We start from the raw sequence: 19,137 nt of genomic DNA, 5'->3' as shown, positions 1-19,137 counted from the left end.
TAGCAAAACTTCCTTCCTTCTTATTTGACAATCTGACAACCGCCCACTTACACACGTATGTTTGTCAGCCAATCAGTGTCTGCATAATGTCCGAGTATCGGGGAGTTTAATGAAATTTTTTTTTATTTACCGCAGTTTTTTAGAATTCGAGTGACGCACTTTGAAAATTTGTAACCGCTCTGTGGGTGGGAGCAAAGATATAATAAAAGGACTTAACCACACCTGAGAGTGATTACACAGTGACTATACACAGTCAACACATCGCTCTTTACAAACAATCATGCTGGCCCCGGTTGTTCTGGCACTCTGTTTAGCAGGTGAGTGTCTAATTGATATTGAACATCAATGTCTTAAGTTTTGAGCATATTTTGTAAAAAGTACCAAATAAATCTCTATATATTTATACTAGATATTATTTTTTAATCCTTAATGTAAAGTTAAGTTCAAGCTATTACATAGCTGGCTCTTTGTATAATGTGGTGAGTTATTTCTCTCTCTCTCTCTCTGACTGTGTGTGTGTGTGTGTGTGTGTGTGTGTGTGTGTGTGTGTGTGCGCGTGTGTTTCACAGCTTTGGCAAGAGGAGCTGTTATCCCTGGTGGCTCTAAAGAGGTGCGTTGAAGATTAAAACCTATTCATAATGATTTATTTAACCATTATATGTATCTAATGTATTCTGTGTGCTTTTTTTGGCAGCCACAATGCTCTGAGTATGTCCTGCCAATTTGTACCCGGGAATATAACCCTGTGTGTGGTAGTGATGGCGTTACATATTCCAATGAATGCATGCTGTGTTTGGCAAATATGTAAGTTAAATCAAGTGTTTAATCTTTCATTTGTATTTACCATTTGAATGTTCTTACTGGTGTCCTATTGAAAAAAAAATTGTAAATGTCTTGTCATAGGGAGGAGAAAGCCAAAACATCCATCTCAAAGAAGGGCAAATGCTGAGGCAAATCCACTCATTTGTGTTCTGTTGATGTGACGTGAAGGCTGGAACCACATGTTGTTGTTTTTACTGTTTTTTTCGTCTTGATAAAATGTGGGTTGTGTGGCCTTTTTAAAACATTGTAATCCTTTAGTAAAACTTTGATATAGAACTCACTGCTTTGTACTGTACTTTCTTTAATATAAATGGGCGTTATTCATCACAACTCCTGTAGCACCTGTGTATTCATTCTTTATGATATAGCCTTATGAGCTATTTTTATAATAACACTAAGGAAAAAATTAAAAAGAAAACTGTCTAGTTAGGGCAGAGACATTATTTATTTCATTTAGTCATTTATTAGACTTTTTTTTTTTTATCAAAGCGACTTACAAATGAGGACAACAGAAGCAATCAATTGTAGTATTAAAATAACTAAAAACAGATTCAAAGCTAAAGCTTAAAAATAGTACCTATACACCTTTTCAAAATAAAGAAATTATATAAAAATGACAAATGCATACAACACAATTTCAAAACTTAACATTTATGTGAAAAACAAAAAATAAAGCTAAAAACAATTAAAAATATTAAAAGCAAAAGGTATAAGAGTATAATGATTCTAACGTAACTGTAAGCCAAACCCCCATCCCCCCCCACCCCCAAAAAAAAGAAAAACCTTATCAGGTTGGTATGAACACTGTGCTTGGTTAGCGAGAAATATGGTGTTAGAGAGTAAGGTGAATGATCGGTGTTCAAACTGAATGAACTTCTGTCCTGGGTCAGAAGTGACCTTTTTTTTTGCAACAGAATTCTGATATATTGTAGCTGTGTCAATATACAGTGTAGAATTAAAGTTAAGTCTAGCAATAAAAAATAAAAAAACCTTTAGGATCGCTCAAAGATGGGATAAATGCATTTATAAAGCAATTGCAACTGTATATTTTGGGCCTGAAGTGGGTCACAGTAGGCCTTTATGCAGCATTTACACTATTTTACACTCTTATTCTTTATTCTATCTTTTTTACTCCAGATGCAAATAGATCAGGGTTTTTTTTCTGTTGTAAGCCAAGTACTATTCTAACATTTGCCCACTTAATTACTCACCCATGTGTGGAACCAATGGAATATCATGTGCCAGTGAATGTAGGTTATATGCTGCAATCAAGTAAGTCAAGTAAGTAAGCATGCAGAACAACCACCCAACAAAGCATTACAATAATCTAACCTTGAGGTCATAAATGCATGGATTAACATTCCTGAATTTGACATTGAGAGCATAGGCCGTAATTTAGATATGTTTTTTAGATGGAAAAATGCAGTTTTACAAATGCTAGACACGTAGAAACGTCAACACTTTTTGAGACTTTATTTTTCGTTAATTTAGCCACTGTGTTGAATAAATACCTGGGGTTATGTTTGTTTTCTTCTAAAATAGAAGAAAATTAATCGGATCTAGCAGTTTTTAATGCTTTTCTGTAGGATAGGTTACTTTCCCGCCAAGCAATATGAAATACCTCTAGTTTTGTTTTCCTCCAGCTGCGCTCCATTTTTCGGGCTACTCTCTTTAGGATGCGAGATTGCTCATTATACCATGTTGTCATACTGGTTTCCTTAACCTTCCTTATGTGTAAAGGAGCAACTGTATTTAAAATGCTAAAAAAGAGAGAGTCCATAGTGTCTGTTACATCATCATGTCGGGTGGTGTTAGCGCAGTGGATAAGACACACGTCTGTGGTGTGGGAGACCCGGGTTCGAATCCACTGTGAGACACCAATGTGTCCCCGAGCAAGACACTTAACCCCTAGTTGCTCCAGAGGCGTGTGACCTCTGACATATATAGCAACTGTAAGTCGCTTTGGATAAAAGCGTCAGCTAAATGAATAAATGTAAATGTAATTACAAGTTGTTCTGAGGTTTTGGATATGCTAAGGAATTTGGATACATCAGGAAGATAACTTAAAAAGCAGTCTTTTGTGGTAGAAGTGATTGTTTTCTTGTGGAAGTTTAAAAAAAAGGTGAAAAAGGGATTTAACACATATAAGGATATGAGCTCTTTTGACACCCCATGCAAGTAAACAAGTTAAAAAATTATAATTTACCCATCAGACATTGTGCTTTGTACTCAGGCATTATAATTGATTACAATTTATCCCAGGTGTCGTTTGTATGCAGTTGTTAATGCACATAGGTAAGGATAAATGCATTTACACTGTAATTGCAGCTGTATATTTTGGGTCTGAGATGGTTCTCGTTGCTAAAGATCCTACACATATACAATTTATATCACTCATATGTGGTCATTTCTTTTGATTTGTGGTTTCAAGGGATGTTTGTGTTCATGAGTAATGTGTTGGAGTAAGAGATATGAGGGAATGTTTATGGAAATTCAATAGGGGTGCTCCGATCACGATCGGCCGATCGTTAATGCGCATCTCGTCAATAAAGCCGGTTCTCTATTCAGCGGTTAATTCCATCAGGTGCGTGATTTCACATAGAGCAGCTGTTACTACACAGAGCCATTGTTAACTGAGAAGATGCGCCAAAAAACGCTGAAAATGAAGTGGATTTGTGCATCTTCTCTATTAACAACGGCTCTGTGTAGTAACAGCTGCTCTATGTGAAATCATGCACCTGTTGGAATTAACCGCTGATTAGAGAACCCGGCTTTACTGACGAGATGCGCATTAACGATCGGCCGATCGTGATCGGAGCACCCCTAAAATGCAAGGTTTATAGGAAGTTGTTGTGAAGCAGTTTGGTATTCTTGTTGGATTTGTGTTTGTCAGATAAAGTCTGAGCATTGAAACATTGTGAAAACAGATATTCAGTGTTTCTGTTGCTTGATGTGCATAGATATTTTAGATGTTTCAGAAACAGTATTTTAAATTTTGTAGATTCTAAGTGTCCAGGTATCTTGCTGAGATAATTCATACGGTGTGTGGTGTAAATGTGATGGGAATCAAATAAGTGAGTTATCACTTACTGAAAGTGTTTGATTAAATAAGCAGTTGTCACTCCTGTAAATAACTGACCTGTGTGTAAACTGACCATGATGAAACACTCAGAAGAGTTTTGCTCATAGACTGTGTTATATTTTCCACAGTATATTAAAAAAAATGTACAGCTGCTGACCAATTTAGGAGTGTTTCTTAAACAGATATTTACCTCACAAAATAATTTTCCATTGAGCCAGAACTCAAAATTAGATCTTGCACCATTAGCTGTTTAAGGTCAGGTGCACATTACAAAACTGAAGCAGCTTGCCATTTCACGAACCATTTTACACCCTTAAACTCTGTATGTTACTGTATGTGCAGAGGTTTGTGGGAGGAGATGTTGCAACTAACTATTTGGTTAGTGTGCATAGTAGCACAATACTCAACAGATTTTGCAACATATGTTGTTCAATATCTCCAACTTGTAGCAGTTCCTGGATGCACAACAAACTTATCAATAACGGTATTCAAAGACAGAGCAGAAGAAGAAGTTTGATAGATTAATTCGATTTGAATTTGTTTTAATTTATGTTTTATAAATGCATAAAGTGTTTAATCTTTTTATTGTTGTTTAATGTCCTTTATTATTCTGCATAAAATATTGCTTATGAAACAAAGCAATGTGAAGTGTGAGAATTTTTAGGAAAAGCACAAAGTTCCACCCCAAATCCCACAGTTAAACAACTATAACTGCATAAATTTTATTTATTTGGGAACACTTGAGTCATTAGTAGTTGGTAATTAGTTATACTTTATGCATAATTCACATTAATTATGAACCTTTATTGTAGCTCTAAGTAGTACTCCAGGATATATGTGAAATAATATTAGTTACTAATTAGCTAATAGTGAACTACCACTTTCAACTGAGCACTATTACTTACTAAACTTACTAAACTCTAATCAGAGTTTCTTGTTATTTAATAGTAGTTACTAGAATCTTTTAGTGCATTCGTTATTTGTTCCTGTGTATTTATTAGATAATGACAGAACAGTATTCTAAACTGTTACCTACAATTTTGTATATATATATATATAAGCAAAAGACTTCCTTAAGCAGCAGAGGAAGTGGTGCTTTATAACCTCAATGCTCTTCTGAGGTAATAACAGATCATTTCCTTTTATAGACTGTGAGAAGCGCAAAAGGCTCCACTATGTCTACACCACTGCAGAGGAAGGGTGGTTTCTTAGCCTTCTGTGTTCTCCGGAAGAATGACTGTCTTCCTCCAACTTTTTCTACACTGAAGATATGCAAATAGAACAATGAAATAATAATAGCAATAATAATCCTTACCATATAAAATGGAAAAACTTTTAACTTTTTATTTTTATTTATCACAGACAATGTTCTGCATAAATGTCTCAGTTTCTTATCTAATTTCAACTTCACTTGTTCGATTTGTCTGTCCGTCTCTTCTGTGCTATGGTCACAATAAAGTCGTCACCTTTATTTGTATAGTGCTCTATTCAACAATAAGGGTTGTGTCAAAGCAGCTTTACAGAGTCAAACAAGAAAATAGTTTGTCAATGATGCAAGAAGACAATAAGTCAAGCATCCCCAGCTAAACATGCTAAAGGCAACAGTGACAAGGCCTAATTCCAGTCTGCAACACAGGTGCAGAGGATTTGAGCAGCCAGTGCATCCAGACTGAGACACATCTGTAAAAATGTGTTTGAAATTGCATTTTAAGCCACAGCCATATTTGTTTTGAATCAGATTTGCATTTTTATAAATAAAATGATTTGTTTTATATAAAAACAAATTATTTCAACCTCATCTATACATTTATAAATGAAAATTGAACCTAATTTTCATCACAAACTGGTGTAGGCCACAATATATATATATTTGGGGGATGTCGTGCCCTAGTGTTTAGAGAGTTTGACTCCTAACCCTAGGGTTGTGGGTTCAAATCTTGGGCCGGCAATACCACGACTGAGGTGCCCTTGAGCAAGGCACTGAACCCTCAAATGCTCCCCGGGCGCCGCAGCATAAATGGCTGCCCACTGCTCCGGGTGTGTGTGTGTGTGTGTGTGTGTGTGTTCACTGCTGTGTGTGCGCATTTTGAATGGGTTAAATGCAGAGCACGAATTCTGAGTATGGTTCACCATACTTATATGAATGTCATGTCACTTTTTGTAGCCATGACAACATGTCCCCTCCTGATCACCATATGTGTGTGACTGTGTGTCAGGATTATGGACCTGTCTGTGTGTTTTTGACCCTGTGTCCCAGTTTCTGTATCACATGGTTTGTTAATTTTATTCCAGGTGAGTCTAGTTTCTTCCCCATGTGTTCTATGTCCCCGTTAATTTCAACCTGTGTTTTTTTTTAAATATGTTTAAAAAGTTTAAGAGCTATCGATTTGAATTTGTGACGTGTGCGGTTGAACGAGCCGATTTGTTGATCTATCTGAAGTTGACGGTTTTACATTTACATTTACATTTAGTCATTTAGCAGACGCTTTTATCCAAAGCGGCTTACAGATGAAGACAGTGGAAGCAATCAAAAACAACAAATAGAGCAATGATATATAATTGCTATAACAAGTCTCAGTTAGGTTAACACAGTACACGTAGCATGGGATTTTAACTAATATAATAAATAAAAAGAAGACAGATAGAATAAAAAAAATAAGAATAGAGCAAGCTAGTTAGAGGTCTTTACACACACACACACATACATATACAATTGCATAATAAATTAAAAGAAAATAGAAAAAGATTAGAAAGGTAGTTAGATTTTTTAAAGAATAGAATTAGAATAGTGAGTGTTAAAGTTAGAGGGTCAAATAAAGATGGAAGACGTGTTTTAAGCCGATTCTTGAAGATGGCTAAGGACTCAGCTGCTCGGATTGAGTTGGGGATTTCATTCCACCAGAAGGGAATATTTAATTTAAAAGTCCGTAAAAGTGACTTTGTGCTTCTTTGGGATTGCACAATCAAGCGACATTCACTTGCAGAACACAAGCTTCTAGAGGGCACATAAGTCTGAAGTAACGAATTTAGGTAAATAGGTGCAGAGCCAGTGGTAGTTTTGTAGGCAAACATCAATGCCTTGAATTTTATGCGAGCAGCTATTGGAAGCCAGTGCAAATTGTTAAACAGAGGTGTGACGTGTATTCTTTTTGGCTCATTAAAAATTAATCTTGCTGCCGCGTTCTGAATTAATTGTAAAGGTTTGATAGAAATGGCTGGAAGACCTGCCAAGAGGGCATTGCAATAGTCCAGCCTGGACAGAACAAGAGCTTGAACAAGGAGTTGTGCAGCATGTTCCGAAAGAAAGGGCCTGATGATCTTCTTGATGTTGAATAAAGCAAATCTGCAGGATCGGACAGTTTTAGCAATGTGGTCTGAGAAAGTCAGCTGATCATCACTCATAACTCCAAGGCTTCTCGCTGTTTTTGAAGGAGTTATGGTTGATGTGCCTAACTTGATGGTGAAATTGTGATGGAACGATGGGTTTGCTGGAATCACAAGCAGTTCTGTCTTGGCAAGGTTGAGTTGAAGGTGATGGTCCATCATCCAGGAAGAAATGTCAGTTAGACAAGCTGAGATGCGAATAGCTACCGTCGGATCATCAGGATGGAATGAGAGGTTGAGTGTCATCAGCATACCAGTGATATGAAAAGCCATGTTTTTGAATGACAGAACCTAATGATGCCATGTAGACAGAGAAGAGAAGTGGTCCAAGAACTGAGCCCTGAGGCACCCCAGTAGTTAGATGTTGAGACTTGGACACCTCACCTCTCCAAGATACTTTGAAGGACCTATCTGATAGGGAAGACTCAAACCATTGAAGTGTTGTTCCTGAGATGCCTTTCGCCAGTAGCATTGATAGGAGGATCTGGTGGTTAACCGTGTCAAAAGCAGCGGTCAGATCAAGCAGGATAAGTACTGAAGATTTGGATTCTGCTCTTGCCAGTCTTAGAGCTTCAACAACTGAGAGCAAGGCCGTCTCAGTTGAATGTCCACTTCTGAAGCCAGATTGGTTGCTGTCAAGGAGATTGTTGTGTGTGAGAAATTTAGAGACTTGTTTGAACACAGCTCGTTCAAGTGTTTTTGTAATAAAAGGAAGAAGGGAAACTGGTCTGTAGTTCTCTAAAAGAGATGGGTTGAGGTTGGGTTTCTTAAGTAGTGGAGTTATACGAGCCTGTCTAAATGATGAGGGAAAAACACCAGTGTGGAGGGAAGTGTTGATGATGTGAGTGAGTGCAGGCACAACTTCAGGAGAAATGACTTGAAGGAGATGAGATGGAATTGGATCAAGCGGGCAAGTTGTAGAGTGATTAGAAAGGATGAGTTTTGACACCCCTGCCTCAGAGAGTGAAGAGAAGGATGTAAATGAGTGTAAGTTTGCTGGTGATATGAGCTTGACTGATTGTGGTGTGGAAAATTGTGCACTAATGTGTTTAATTTTTTTAATGAAAAACGTTGCAAAGTCGTCAGCTATTAGAGATGAAGCAGGAGGAGGAGGAGGAGGACAAAGAAGTGAGGAAAATGTTTTAAAAACCATGCGAGAGTTAGATGAATTGTTAATTTTTTTATGGTAGTATGTCCTTTTAGCAGACGAGACATTAGCAGAGAAAGAAGATAGGAGTGACTGATACACAATAAGATCAGTAGTATTTTTGGACTTGCGCCACACCCTTTCAGAAGCTCTAAGCTTAGAACGGTGTTCGCGTAGAACATCAGATAACCAAGGGGCAGAAGGGGTGTTATGGGCTGGCCTGGAAGATAAGGGGCAAACAGTGTCTAAACAAGATGTAAGAGTGGAGCAGAAAGTATCAGTAGCACTGTTAGCATCCAAAGATGCAAACAGTTTAGGGGAAGGAAGTGAGGATGAAACCATTGCAGATAGCCGGGAGGGTGAAACCATTGCAGATAGCCGGGAGGTTGAAAGTGTGCGTAGGTTACATCGAAAGATGACATGTGAAGAGGTAAGTGATGTGTCAGGGATCATGTTGAGGTTAAGAGTGAGGAGGAAGTGATCCGACGTGTGCAGTGGAGTAACCAGAACATGATCAAGCAGAGTGTGGAAATCGGCAAACAGAGGTTTATCTAGATGAATGTTGAAATCTCCAAGCATAACTAGGGGAGTACTATCCTCGGAAAAGGTTGAGAGCAACACATCTAATTCATCCAAAAAGTTACCCAGTGGCCCTGGGGGTCGATAGACAACTAAAAAATGTATTTTAAAAGGGTTGGTAACAGTAACTGAATGAGATTCAAAGGAGCTGTTGATACCCAAAGATGGTAAAGGATTAAATTTCCAGTCATTAGAGATGAGCAGACCAGTACCTCTACCTCTTCCAGTCAAACGTGGGGAGTGGGAAAATTAGAAATTATTGGAGAGTGCTGCAGGTGTAGCAGTGTCCTCTGGTTTGATCCAGGTCTTTGTTAGGGCCATGAGATTAAGCTTTGAATGACTAATAATAGAAGTAATGAAATCGGTTTTGTTTACAGCAGACTGGCAATTCCAGAGACCAATAGGAAAAGAAAGTAGTGTATTAGCAGACATAGGCAAAGTATGCAGGTCGTTAAGATTGCGCTGTCTACATTGTGGTATCCTCACAATTATATTCCTTCTTAGAGAATAATGGTATATGTGAGGATTTCCAGTCAGGATTTAGACCGTATCATAGTACTGAGACTGCTCTCCTTAGAATTACAAATGATCTGCTCTTATCATCTGATCGTGGGTGTATCTCTCTATTAGTTTTATTGGATCTTAGTGCTGCGTTTGACACAATTGACCACAACATTCTTTTGCATAGACTTGAACACTTTGTTGGCATCAGTGGAAGTGCATTAGCATGGTTTAAATCGTACTTATATGACCGCCATCAGTTCGTAGCAGTGAATGAAGATGTATCATATCGATCACAAGTGCAGTGTGGAGTAGCTCAAGGCTCAGTACTAGGGCCGCTACTCTTCACGCTTTATATGTTACCCTTGGGAGATATCATCAGGAAACATGGTGTTAGCTTTCACTGTTATGCTGATGATACGCAGCTCTATATTTCCTCGCAGCCCGGTGAAACACACCAATTTGAAAAACTAATGGAATGCATAGTCGATATAAAAAATTGGATGACGAGTAATTTCTTACTGCTAAATTCAGAAAAAACAGAGGTGTTAATCATAGGGCCTAAAAACTCTGCTTGTAATAACCTAGAACACATGTCTAAGACTTGATGGTTGCTCTGTCAATTCTTCGTCATCAGTTAGGAACCTAGGTGTGCTACTTGATCGCAATCTTTCCTTAGAAAGCCACGTTTCTAGCATTTGTAAAACTGCATTTTTCCATCTCAAAAATATATCTAAATTACGGCCTATGCTCTCAATGTCAAATGCAGAAATGTTAATCCATGTATTTATGACTTCAAGGTTAGACTATTGTAATGCTTTATTGGGTGGTTGTTCTGCACGCTTGGTAAACAAACTACAGCTAGTCCAAAATGCAGCAGCAAGAGTTCTTACTAGAACCAGGAAGTATGACCATATTAGCCCGATCCTGTCCACACTGCACTGGCTCCCTATCAAACATCGTATAGATTTTAAAATATTGCTTATTACTTATAAAGCCCTGAATGGTTTAGCACCTCAGTATTTGAATGAGCTCCTTTTACATTATACTCCTCTACGTCCGCTACGTTCTCAAAACTCAGGCGCCTAAACTCTGGAATAACCTACCTAACATTGTTCGGGAGGCAGACACACTCTTGCAGTTTAAATCTAGTTTTAAGACCCGTCTCTTTAACCTGGCTTACACATAACATACTAATATGCTTTTAATATCCAAATCCGTTAAAGGATTTTTTAGGCTGCATTAATTAGGTAAACCGGAACCGGAAACACTTCACATAACACCGTACTTTCTACATCATTAGAAGAATGGCATCTATGCTAATATTTGTCTGTTTCTCTCTTGTTCCGAGGTCACCGTGGCCACCAGATCCAGTCTGTGTCCAGATCAGAGGGTCACTGCAGTCGCCCGGATCCAGTACGTATCCAGACATGATGGTGGATCAGCACCTAGAAAGGACCTCTACTGCCCTGAAAGACAGCGGAGACCAGGACAACTAGAGCCCAGATACAGATCCCCTGTAAAGACCTTGTCTCAGAGGAGCACCAGGACAAGACCACAGGAAACAGATGATTCTTCTGCACAATCTGACTTTGCTGCAGCCTGGAATTGAACTACTGGTTTTCGTCTGGTCAGAGGAGAACTGACCCCCCAACTGAGCCTGGTTTCTCCCAAGGTTTTTTTCTCCATTCTGTCACCGATGGAGTTTCGGTTCCTTGCCGCTGTCGCCTCTGGCTTGCTTAGTTGGGGTCACTTCATCTACAGCGATATCATTGACTTGATTGCAAATAAAAACAGACACTATTTTCAACTGAACAGAGATGACATCACTGAATTCAATGATGAACTGCCTTTAACTATCATTTTGCATTATTGAGACACTGTTTTCCAAATGAATGTTGTTCAGTGCTTTGACGCAATGTATTTTGTTTAAAGCACTATATAAATAAAGGTGATTGATTGATTGATTGTGTGTTGCATGGTTTACGAGTGGTAATGATAGTAGGGATCTGGAAACACATAGTAAGATTTGGTTATAAACAAAAAACAACTGAAACAGAAATGAAACAAGGAAAAGGAAAAAGAGTAATCAAAAAAATACTTATATCCCCTGCCAGTGTCCCTGCCCGGTGGAGTCGCACGGTAGAGTCGATGGTCTTTACACTCTTCGGTCTTCACACGAGGAGGGCTTAACTGGAGGGCTGCCGCGACCGCTGCCGCGGTATACTAATCTTTTTTAAACCCGACAAAACGTTTTTTCTATACTGTACAAACTGTATATTCTAGCCCCTTACACTCCCACTATCCATCACGTAAAATGTTCAATTAAACACCGTTTAGTGTTTTTTTTAAGCCATGTTTACGTTGTAATACCTATGTCATTATAGACATTTGTGTCCCCATAAACCATAACACACACACAACATCAAAACCAGCCTCCCGAACACACTCAATCCACATATAAAATAAAGACTCCTATGTAAGAATGCTGTTCATAGACTTCAGCTCAGCATTCAACACAATAATACCACAACAGCTCATTAATAAATGAAACCTGATGGGCCTCAACAATTCCCTCTGTAATTGGATCCTGAACATTCTAACTGAAAGACCTCAGTCAGTCTGTGTCAGCCACAACACCTCGAGCACAGGTGACCCCACAAATTTGTGTGCTTAGCCCGCTGCTCTTCACACTGCTGATCCAGGACTGCACTGCCAAGTTCAGCTCCAAACACATCATCAAGTTTGCAGATGACACAACTGTGGTAGGTCTCATTAGTAACAGCGATGAAACGCACTACAGAGAGGAAGTGGCAAAGCTGGCTGAATGGTGTGGCAATAACAAACTGTCCCTCAGTGTGGGGAAGACAAAGGAGGTTGTGATGGACTTTAGAAGAAACTCCATTGACCAACCCCCACTGGACATTGACAGCTCGACTATGGAGAGAGTCAGCAGCACTAAATTCTTTGGGTTGCACATCACAGATGATTTCACTTGGACCACCAACATCATGTCACCAAGTCTCCAAGAAGGCACAACAGCGGCTACACTTTCTCCACCGGCTGAAAAGAGCAAGTCTCCCTCCACCCATCCTCACCACATTCTATAGGGGAACCATTGAGAGCATGCTGGCAAGCTACATCACTGTCTAGTACAGGAACTGTAGTGCAGCAGATCGCAAGACCCTCCAGTGGATAGTGAACACAGCTGTAAAGATCATCAGTGCCCCTCTCCCCTTCATCCTGGACATTTTCCACATACGATGATTCAGCAAAGCAAAAATTATCGTAAAGGACCCCACCCATCCCTCCCACAGTCTCTTCCAGCTCCTACCTTCAGGAAGATGGTACCAGAGCATCAGAGCCCGCTCCGCCAGACTGCTCAACAGTTTTTCCCCCAGGCTGTGAGAGCCCTGAACTCAAATCAGCCCGTCCTCCTCTGAAACCTCTCACAACCGAAACAAGGACCATCTTACCTTCTCCACCTCCCAAACACCTCGCAACCTTACCAAATCTGGTACAAAACTGTCTGAAACATTTTTTTTGTGTGTGTGCAATTCAAATCTATTTTGTGCACTTCTCCTCTATGTGCACTAGACACTTTTCACACACAGTGCGGAATGTACATAATCCCACAAAAGACTATTTTTACATGCCCACACACTACAAATCATCTTGCACTGTTCACCAGCCAGCTGCATGACTTATGATGTTTCTCTTTGCACATGTACAGTATTATGTGCAGCATCCATATAGTCTATGTATGTAAACATTTATATATAGTATATTCATATTCAAAGTATGTCAGTAAGTTAGTTGTGTATAGGTACAGTGTTTATGTGTAGCATTTGAATAGTTTGTATTTTTTTATTTTATGTATAGGTAAAAATGTATATATACAGTGAGGATCGAAAGTTTGGGCACCCCTTGCAGAATCTGTGAAAATATTAGTAATTTTCAAAAAATAAGAGAGATCATACTAAATGCATGTTATTTTGTATTTAGTACTGTCCTTAGTAGGATATTGTACATAAAAGATATTAACATTTAGTCCACAAGACAAAAAAATTGCTGAATTTATTAAAATAACCCCACTCAAAAGTTTGGGAACCCTTGGTTCTTAATACTGTGTTCTGTTTCGACTGTCTTTCTGTTTTGTGATGGTTGTGCATGAGTCCCTTGTTTGTTCTGAACAGTTAAACTGAGCAGCGTTCTTCAGAAAAATCTTTAAGCTCCTGCAGATTCTTCAGTTTTCCAGTATCTTTGCATATTTGAACCCTTTCCAGCAGTGACTGTATGATTTTGAGATGCATCTTTTCAGACTGAGGACATTTGAGGCACTCAAACACAACTATTTAAAAAGATTCAAACATTCACTGATGCTCCAGAAGGAAACACGATGCATTAAGAGCCGGGGGTGAAAACTTTTGGAATTTGAAGATCAAGGTAAATTGTACTTAATTTGTGTACCGGGAAACATAAAAAGTATCTTCTGTTGCTTACGAAGTGCAGAACTAAATGGAAAAAAATATATATTTCAACAAAATAACAAAAATTTGGCCATCTTCATTGTGTTCAAAAGTTTTCACCCCCCAGCTCTTAATGCATCTTGTTTCCTTCTGGAGCATCAGTGAATGTTTGAATCTTTTTAAATAGTTTTGTTTGAGTCCCTCAAATGTCCTCAGTGTGATAAGATGTATCTCAAAATCATGGCACACACACACACACACACACACATCTATAAAGCATGAGACTATAACAGATTTTTTATTTTGTCAAATAAAAAAAACAGTCACTCACACACAAACAAAGAACAGAATGAGCAATTAACTGAATTTGTGTGTGTGTGTGTGTGTGTGTCAATCAGCCCCTGTGAATTACACACACACACACTTCAAAGTTAGATCAAAGTCTTACTGCAAGAATGGTTAAGATTCCAAACAAAACATGTCTGAAACATGCCACTTGCTAGGTTTATTGTTGATTCTGTTTGGTACCATTTTGTTCAATTTTACTTTTTGGGAGTTAATTTAATTTAATTTAGTTGTTGTTGTTTAGAAATAAATGATTACTCTGGCTCTAGTTTGTCTTTTCCGTATAGTATGGTCAGATTTGTCAGTAAGAATATTTTTGGATCTTTGTATAGTCTCACCCAACACAATTTGTTGTTGTTGTTGTTTTCATTCTACAATTTTAATTTGTGTTCAAATCTAAAACTTAAGAAGGGCGGATGTAGCGATTTGGGGGACCCAGGCTAATACAGGAAAGGTGCACTATACAATTTCACATATTTACAACCATGAGGTTCCTTTCCTTGTGATTCTCACTGCTGCACAACCGTGTCCCATAGTTGTGTCCAATCTTTAAGATTTTTCATGTACAAGGTATAAATAAAGGATTTATTTAATGTTGTAGATCCCTTGTTCACATTTACTCAGATTATAATAGTATTAGAGTAGGTTGGACACTATGTGGTGCTTTGGGGAAATTATACATTTAATATGCTTTAATAAGGATTATTTCAACCAAACATGAATTGTGCCTGTGTAGAAAGTGACTCTGCATGGTCCTCCTTCGGGGTCAAAAAAAAAAAATTGACAAAGAAAAAAAGACCTATATAATATGCACTGTTGCTTATTATTACATTATAGCTTCAGATGCATGATATTTATAGGGCCCTATGAAATTTGTTTTATTTTTCCCAAAGTAGCCTAAGTTTTATTTTTTCCAAAATATTTTTTTCCGTTTAATTTTTCTGGACTTTTTTTTTTTTTTTTATGATTATATGATTTTTTTTTAATCATAAAACATGTCTAATTAATTAAAATCATGAAACTTTTTTAATTTAACAGCAATTTGGGCATATTAAAAGTTTAACAAAAATAATAATTCTTAGGGCCCAAATTCTTTGCTTTCCATTTAAATTTTTCGGTACTCCATTTTAATGGTTAAAAAATACAAAAAATAAAACTCTAATTAATTGAATTCATAAAAGCAACTTAATTTATTAAGTTGAATACAATAATAGGGCTCTATGAAATTTTATTTGTAATTCTTTTAGAAATTCTGTGTTGTGTATTTACATTTTTCTGTTGAAGGCAAAAACATTCATCTATCTTTCATTCCAATGAATATAAAACAAACCCTTTCAGTTTTGTACATTCAAAGTGCTACACAACAGAAGTTTACTATGTAATGAGCAATGTCACAGAATTCGTCAAATATTGAATTAATAAATCAAATGCAGTTCGGTACACTTTAATCAAACCGCATGGACTAGTGTATGTGAATATTAAATGGCAAAAATACTATTTAGCTATTACAGATGACAACTGCAAGTGTTGAGCGTGCTCCAATAGCAAACTATCAATCAAGACATGCATTTGCGCTGTTTATTGCATCACATTCCGCGTTACACAGTAGCCCAAATTCCATTTTTATGAATGGATTCCAGGATTCCTTCCCCATTTTCTACATAGTGGAAATCATAGGGGCCCTACTTTTGCTAAGATGCACATTCAACATACGTACATATGGTTGTTGTGGTAATGAACACCACAGACACCACTTGTTCGTCTGCACTGAACATGCATCTCGCATATAAAAAGCATTTTAGGGGGCCCTTGGCTTTTGGGGGCCCAAGTTGATCACCTACCTTTGCCTAATGGTTAAGTCCGCCTCTGGTTACAACATTGATTTAGATTTCAGCCTATGCAGCCTGCGAATAAGCCTTCTACAGCCATCATGACAAAAAAAAATAAAAAAAAGCTAGAATCACACCCGAGACATTTTTGCCCAAATGTCATTAAGGGCTGCTCTATGAAGCAGGATTGGGGGTTAAATGTCCCAGGGTGTTTTTTGAGGAAATAATAATAAATTTGATACCTGAGCTGCAACAGCGAGCTGTGGGTGAGGCTCTTCAACTTTAGTGCTGGAGGGTTAATTTTAACCCTAATTAAACACATCTGTCTGTAATTTCCAATAACTCAGGTAATAATCTTGTTAAAGTGCTTTTGGTTAGGGTTAATGAACAACTCAGCTGAACAATGGGCCTCCATTTTCTTTTGAAGAGAATTTCCAGTTTCCCATTCTAGGAAATGCTAAATGTAATCAGAATCAATTATTTATATTAACAAATATATTGGTGCGTGACCTTCAGAACTGTGGCTGGTTTTTATTGACAATAATATGAAACTAAAATTCAACTGTAACCAATTGAAATCATGGTGTCAACCAAACAAAATAGTTTTGTCTGGTCACTGGCATTTTTACGTTACATTTGACAGAAGACCAACAATGATGATAAATGGATGGTAGTATACGATCCATTACACGAGTACTTGATTTTATGTAAATAGTTTTACATAATTTATCTCATCATCACCACTGGCACTTCTATGTTACTAATAAGTATAATGCATCCTGATGTACAGTCCAAAAAAAAAAAAGATTATTGTAAAGAATAAACCTATTGTTTGTGGTTTAATTTCAGACTGCTAATTGGACAAAATGTCAAGGTAAGAAGAAAAGAACAGATTCTCCATGTCATTAATTCCAAATCAAACAAACAAAGAAACAGAAATCTTCTGTGAAAACAAAAAACAAAACATGAAATACAATACAATACAATACAATACCACATCACTCTATTATATAAAAAATTATTTTGTTCTTACTTAAAATGCAGTCCTCAAGATCCACATCTGAAATCACTTCATCCAGAGGGACAGATGTGTTTTTAGTGCCGAGTTTAGCTCTAGATATAAGTGCAACAAATCTCCAAACCCTTCAACTATCATAATGCAAATCTTTCTTCACTTGCAATATGACAACAGCTTTTAACTCCTTTAAAATAACATATAAAAACAGATTTGTAGACCTGTGTATTATTTACTTACACAATAAAACATTCTTTACTTCATATCTTGAGGTCTCTCTGAATTATTTCTTCATACCTATGCAATACATCTCAGAAATGATTGTCTAATTCATCTGTTTGATGCTTGAGGAACGATAAACAATGTTAAAGGCACTGGAAATATCAGTTCAAAACAGAGATTAATTCTCAAACCTTGAATCATCTTCAGCTTCAGATGATCTGCTTTTAACATATGAGGTGAGAGAAAAATGGACAAGAGCTTAATGCTACACAAATCAAAGCTACATAAAAGGTCTTAAATACAAGTTTAGTCCAGATATTAAACCACAGCTTCCAAAGTTTGGCATTGAATCATTTGACACAAAATGTTTTAGTCCCTTCATGGTCTGTAGGTTTTTATGACGTCCTTTATGGGTCTCCGACAAATCGGACAACACGCATTGATCTGTCTCTTGAGCCTCAGTCCACAGTCATTACACAAACACATGTGTCCACACGTATAGATGACGGTGTCCACCTCTTGATCGAAGCACACTGTGCACTCACTGCTCTTGCTGCTCAGGGCTGCATCTGACGAGGATAGACTTGGTGAGACAGGTGGACTGAGAGGAGAGCTGGGAGCCGTCACTGAAAAATAACACATAAAACAACATCAGTAATCTGCCTCAGTGGAAATTTTTTTTAAAACAACATATTTTAAGTGATGCCACCTTAACCCTGTATGAGCAATAGTAATAGCAATGTTTTAGCAAATGTGATGTCTATGTCTAGAGTGGATACTGCCAAAATTAGCTTGCAGTGAAACCTAGCATGAGAGAAGACTAATCACGTTAGAAGTTAAAGAGCCAGTAAGATGAAAATTTTAAGCTTCCTATCGCTGTCCTGTACAATAGGTTTAAATCCATCCAAGGTTAAAAAACATTGTCATTTTGTCAAAAATATCATTTTAAAATGACCTAAATTCTCAGAGAACCCCAAACGGTTCGCGTGAAGCTGTACAAAAGATTCAGTTTCCTTAAACCCCACCTTTCGGTAGCATACTGTGTTCTGATTGGTCAACTGACATAGTCAGTTTTGATTGGTTGTTCCGCACACAACTTCATGGTAAACAATGCGTTAGCATCTTTTTGGGGTGAATTATGTCTTATTCCTCTCACCGTGAAGCAAATGGTAGAATAAAAAACTTGAACAGTCTAGCTGCTTCTTCTTCTGTGTGTGTGTATTCAAGCCGCGCGCTTCAGTTTGAATCTGAATAGCGCGTTCAGCGCGGGGGCGTGGTCACATTAGATATAATGAAGGGAGACGTGAAAAACAGACATCGCGTTGTTTTCATATGGATTACTTTATCACAGAATATCTGTTAGCAGCACTTGTTTAGTTTTAAAGACATGTCAAGCTTTCTATAGATATCTCTCTCATGTCTCTTCGTTGAGTATTCACGGAGTTACACTTCATTTTAATGACGTGTTTGTAAATGAAGATCAGCAGCTGCAGACAGCACACATACTGATAAGACGCTTGGGAGAAAACAAACACAACTTCATAATCATACTTTGCGTTGTGATTCGGAGATGCTTTTTGGTCCAAATAAAGTTGGTAATGAACCCTCTTTTATGGCCAAGCGCTTTGAAAATCCCGCTGTACTCACCAAGATTAGAAAAGCAGTCATCAGTGAAATGTTGTGAACACAACAAAAGGGATCTCACCCGGATAATAGAAAATGGGCAAAAAGGCAGGAGCTGA

The 19,137-nt window shown here is 37.7% G+C and overlaps 2 protein-coding genes across 3 annotated transcripts in view; one reads left to right on the top strand and one right to left on the bottom strand.

The window, feature by feature from the left end:
• Positions 1-121: 121 nt before the first annotated feature.
• LOC113113381 (trypsin inhibitor ClTI-1-like) lies at positions 122-1,152 on the top strand. Its single transcript, XM_026279527.1, has 4 exons — positions 122-317; positions 570-610; positions 695-804; positions 904-1,152. The coding sequence occupies exons 1-4, from the start codon at positions 281-283 to the stop codon at positions 947-949; spliced, it is 234 nt and encodes a 77-aa protein (XP_026135312.1). The 5' UTR covers positions 122-280; the 3' UTR covers positions 950-1,152.
• Positions 1,153-16,674: 15,522 nt separating this feature from the next.
• LOC113113378 (E3 ubiquitin-protein ligase NEURL1B-like) overlaps positions 16,675-19,137 on the bottom strand; it is a 48,142-nt gene continuing 45,679 nt past the window's right edge. For both annotated transcript variants that reach the window (XM_026279523.1, XM_026279524.1), the window contains exon 5: positions 16,675-18,021. In XM_026279523.1, coding sequence (XP_026135308.1) covers positions 17,774-18,021 — 248 coding nt within the window. In that variant the 3' untranslated portion in view covers positions 16,675-17,773. The remainder of the gene's footprint in view (positions 18,022-19,137) is intronic.

Source organism: Carassius auratus, chromosome 14 (assembly GCF_003368295.1).
Source record: "Carassius auratus strain Wakin chromosome 14, ASM336829v1, whole genome shotgun sequence".
Classification (NCBI taxonomy): domain Eukaryota; kingdom Metazoa; phylum Chordata; class Actinopteri; order Cypriniformes; family Cyprinidae; genus Carassius; species Carassius auratus.
The sequence above is the reverse complement of the archived record's forward strand: the minus strand, read 5'-3'. Positions and strand labels throughout refer to the sequence as shown.

Coding starts and splice junctions, on each gene's coding strand:
- LOC113113381 (XM_026279527.1), top strand. CDS start 281: ATGCTGGCCCCGGTTGTTCTGGCACTCTGTTTAGCAG. Junction 318..569: donor TCTGGCACTCTGTTTAGCAG/GTGAGTGTCTAA, acceptor TGTGTTTCACAG/CTTTGGCAAGAGGAGCTGTT. Junction 805..903: donor ATGCTGTGTTTGGCAAATAT/GTAAGTTAAATC, acceptor GTCTTGTCATAG/GGAGGAGAAAGCCAAAACAT.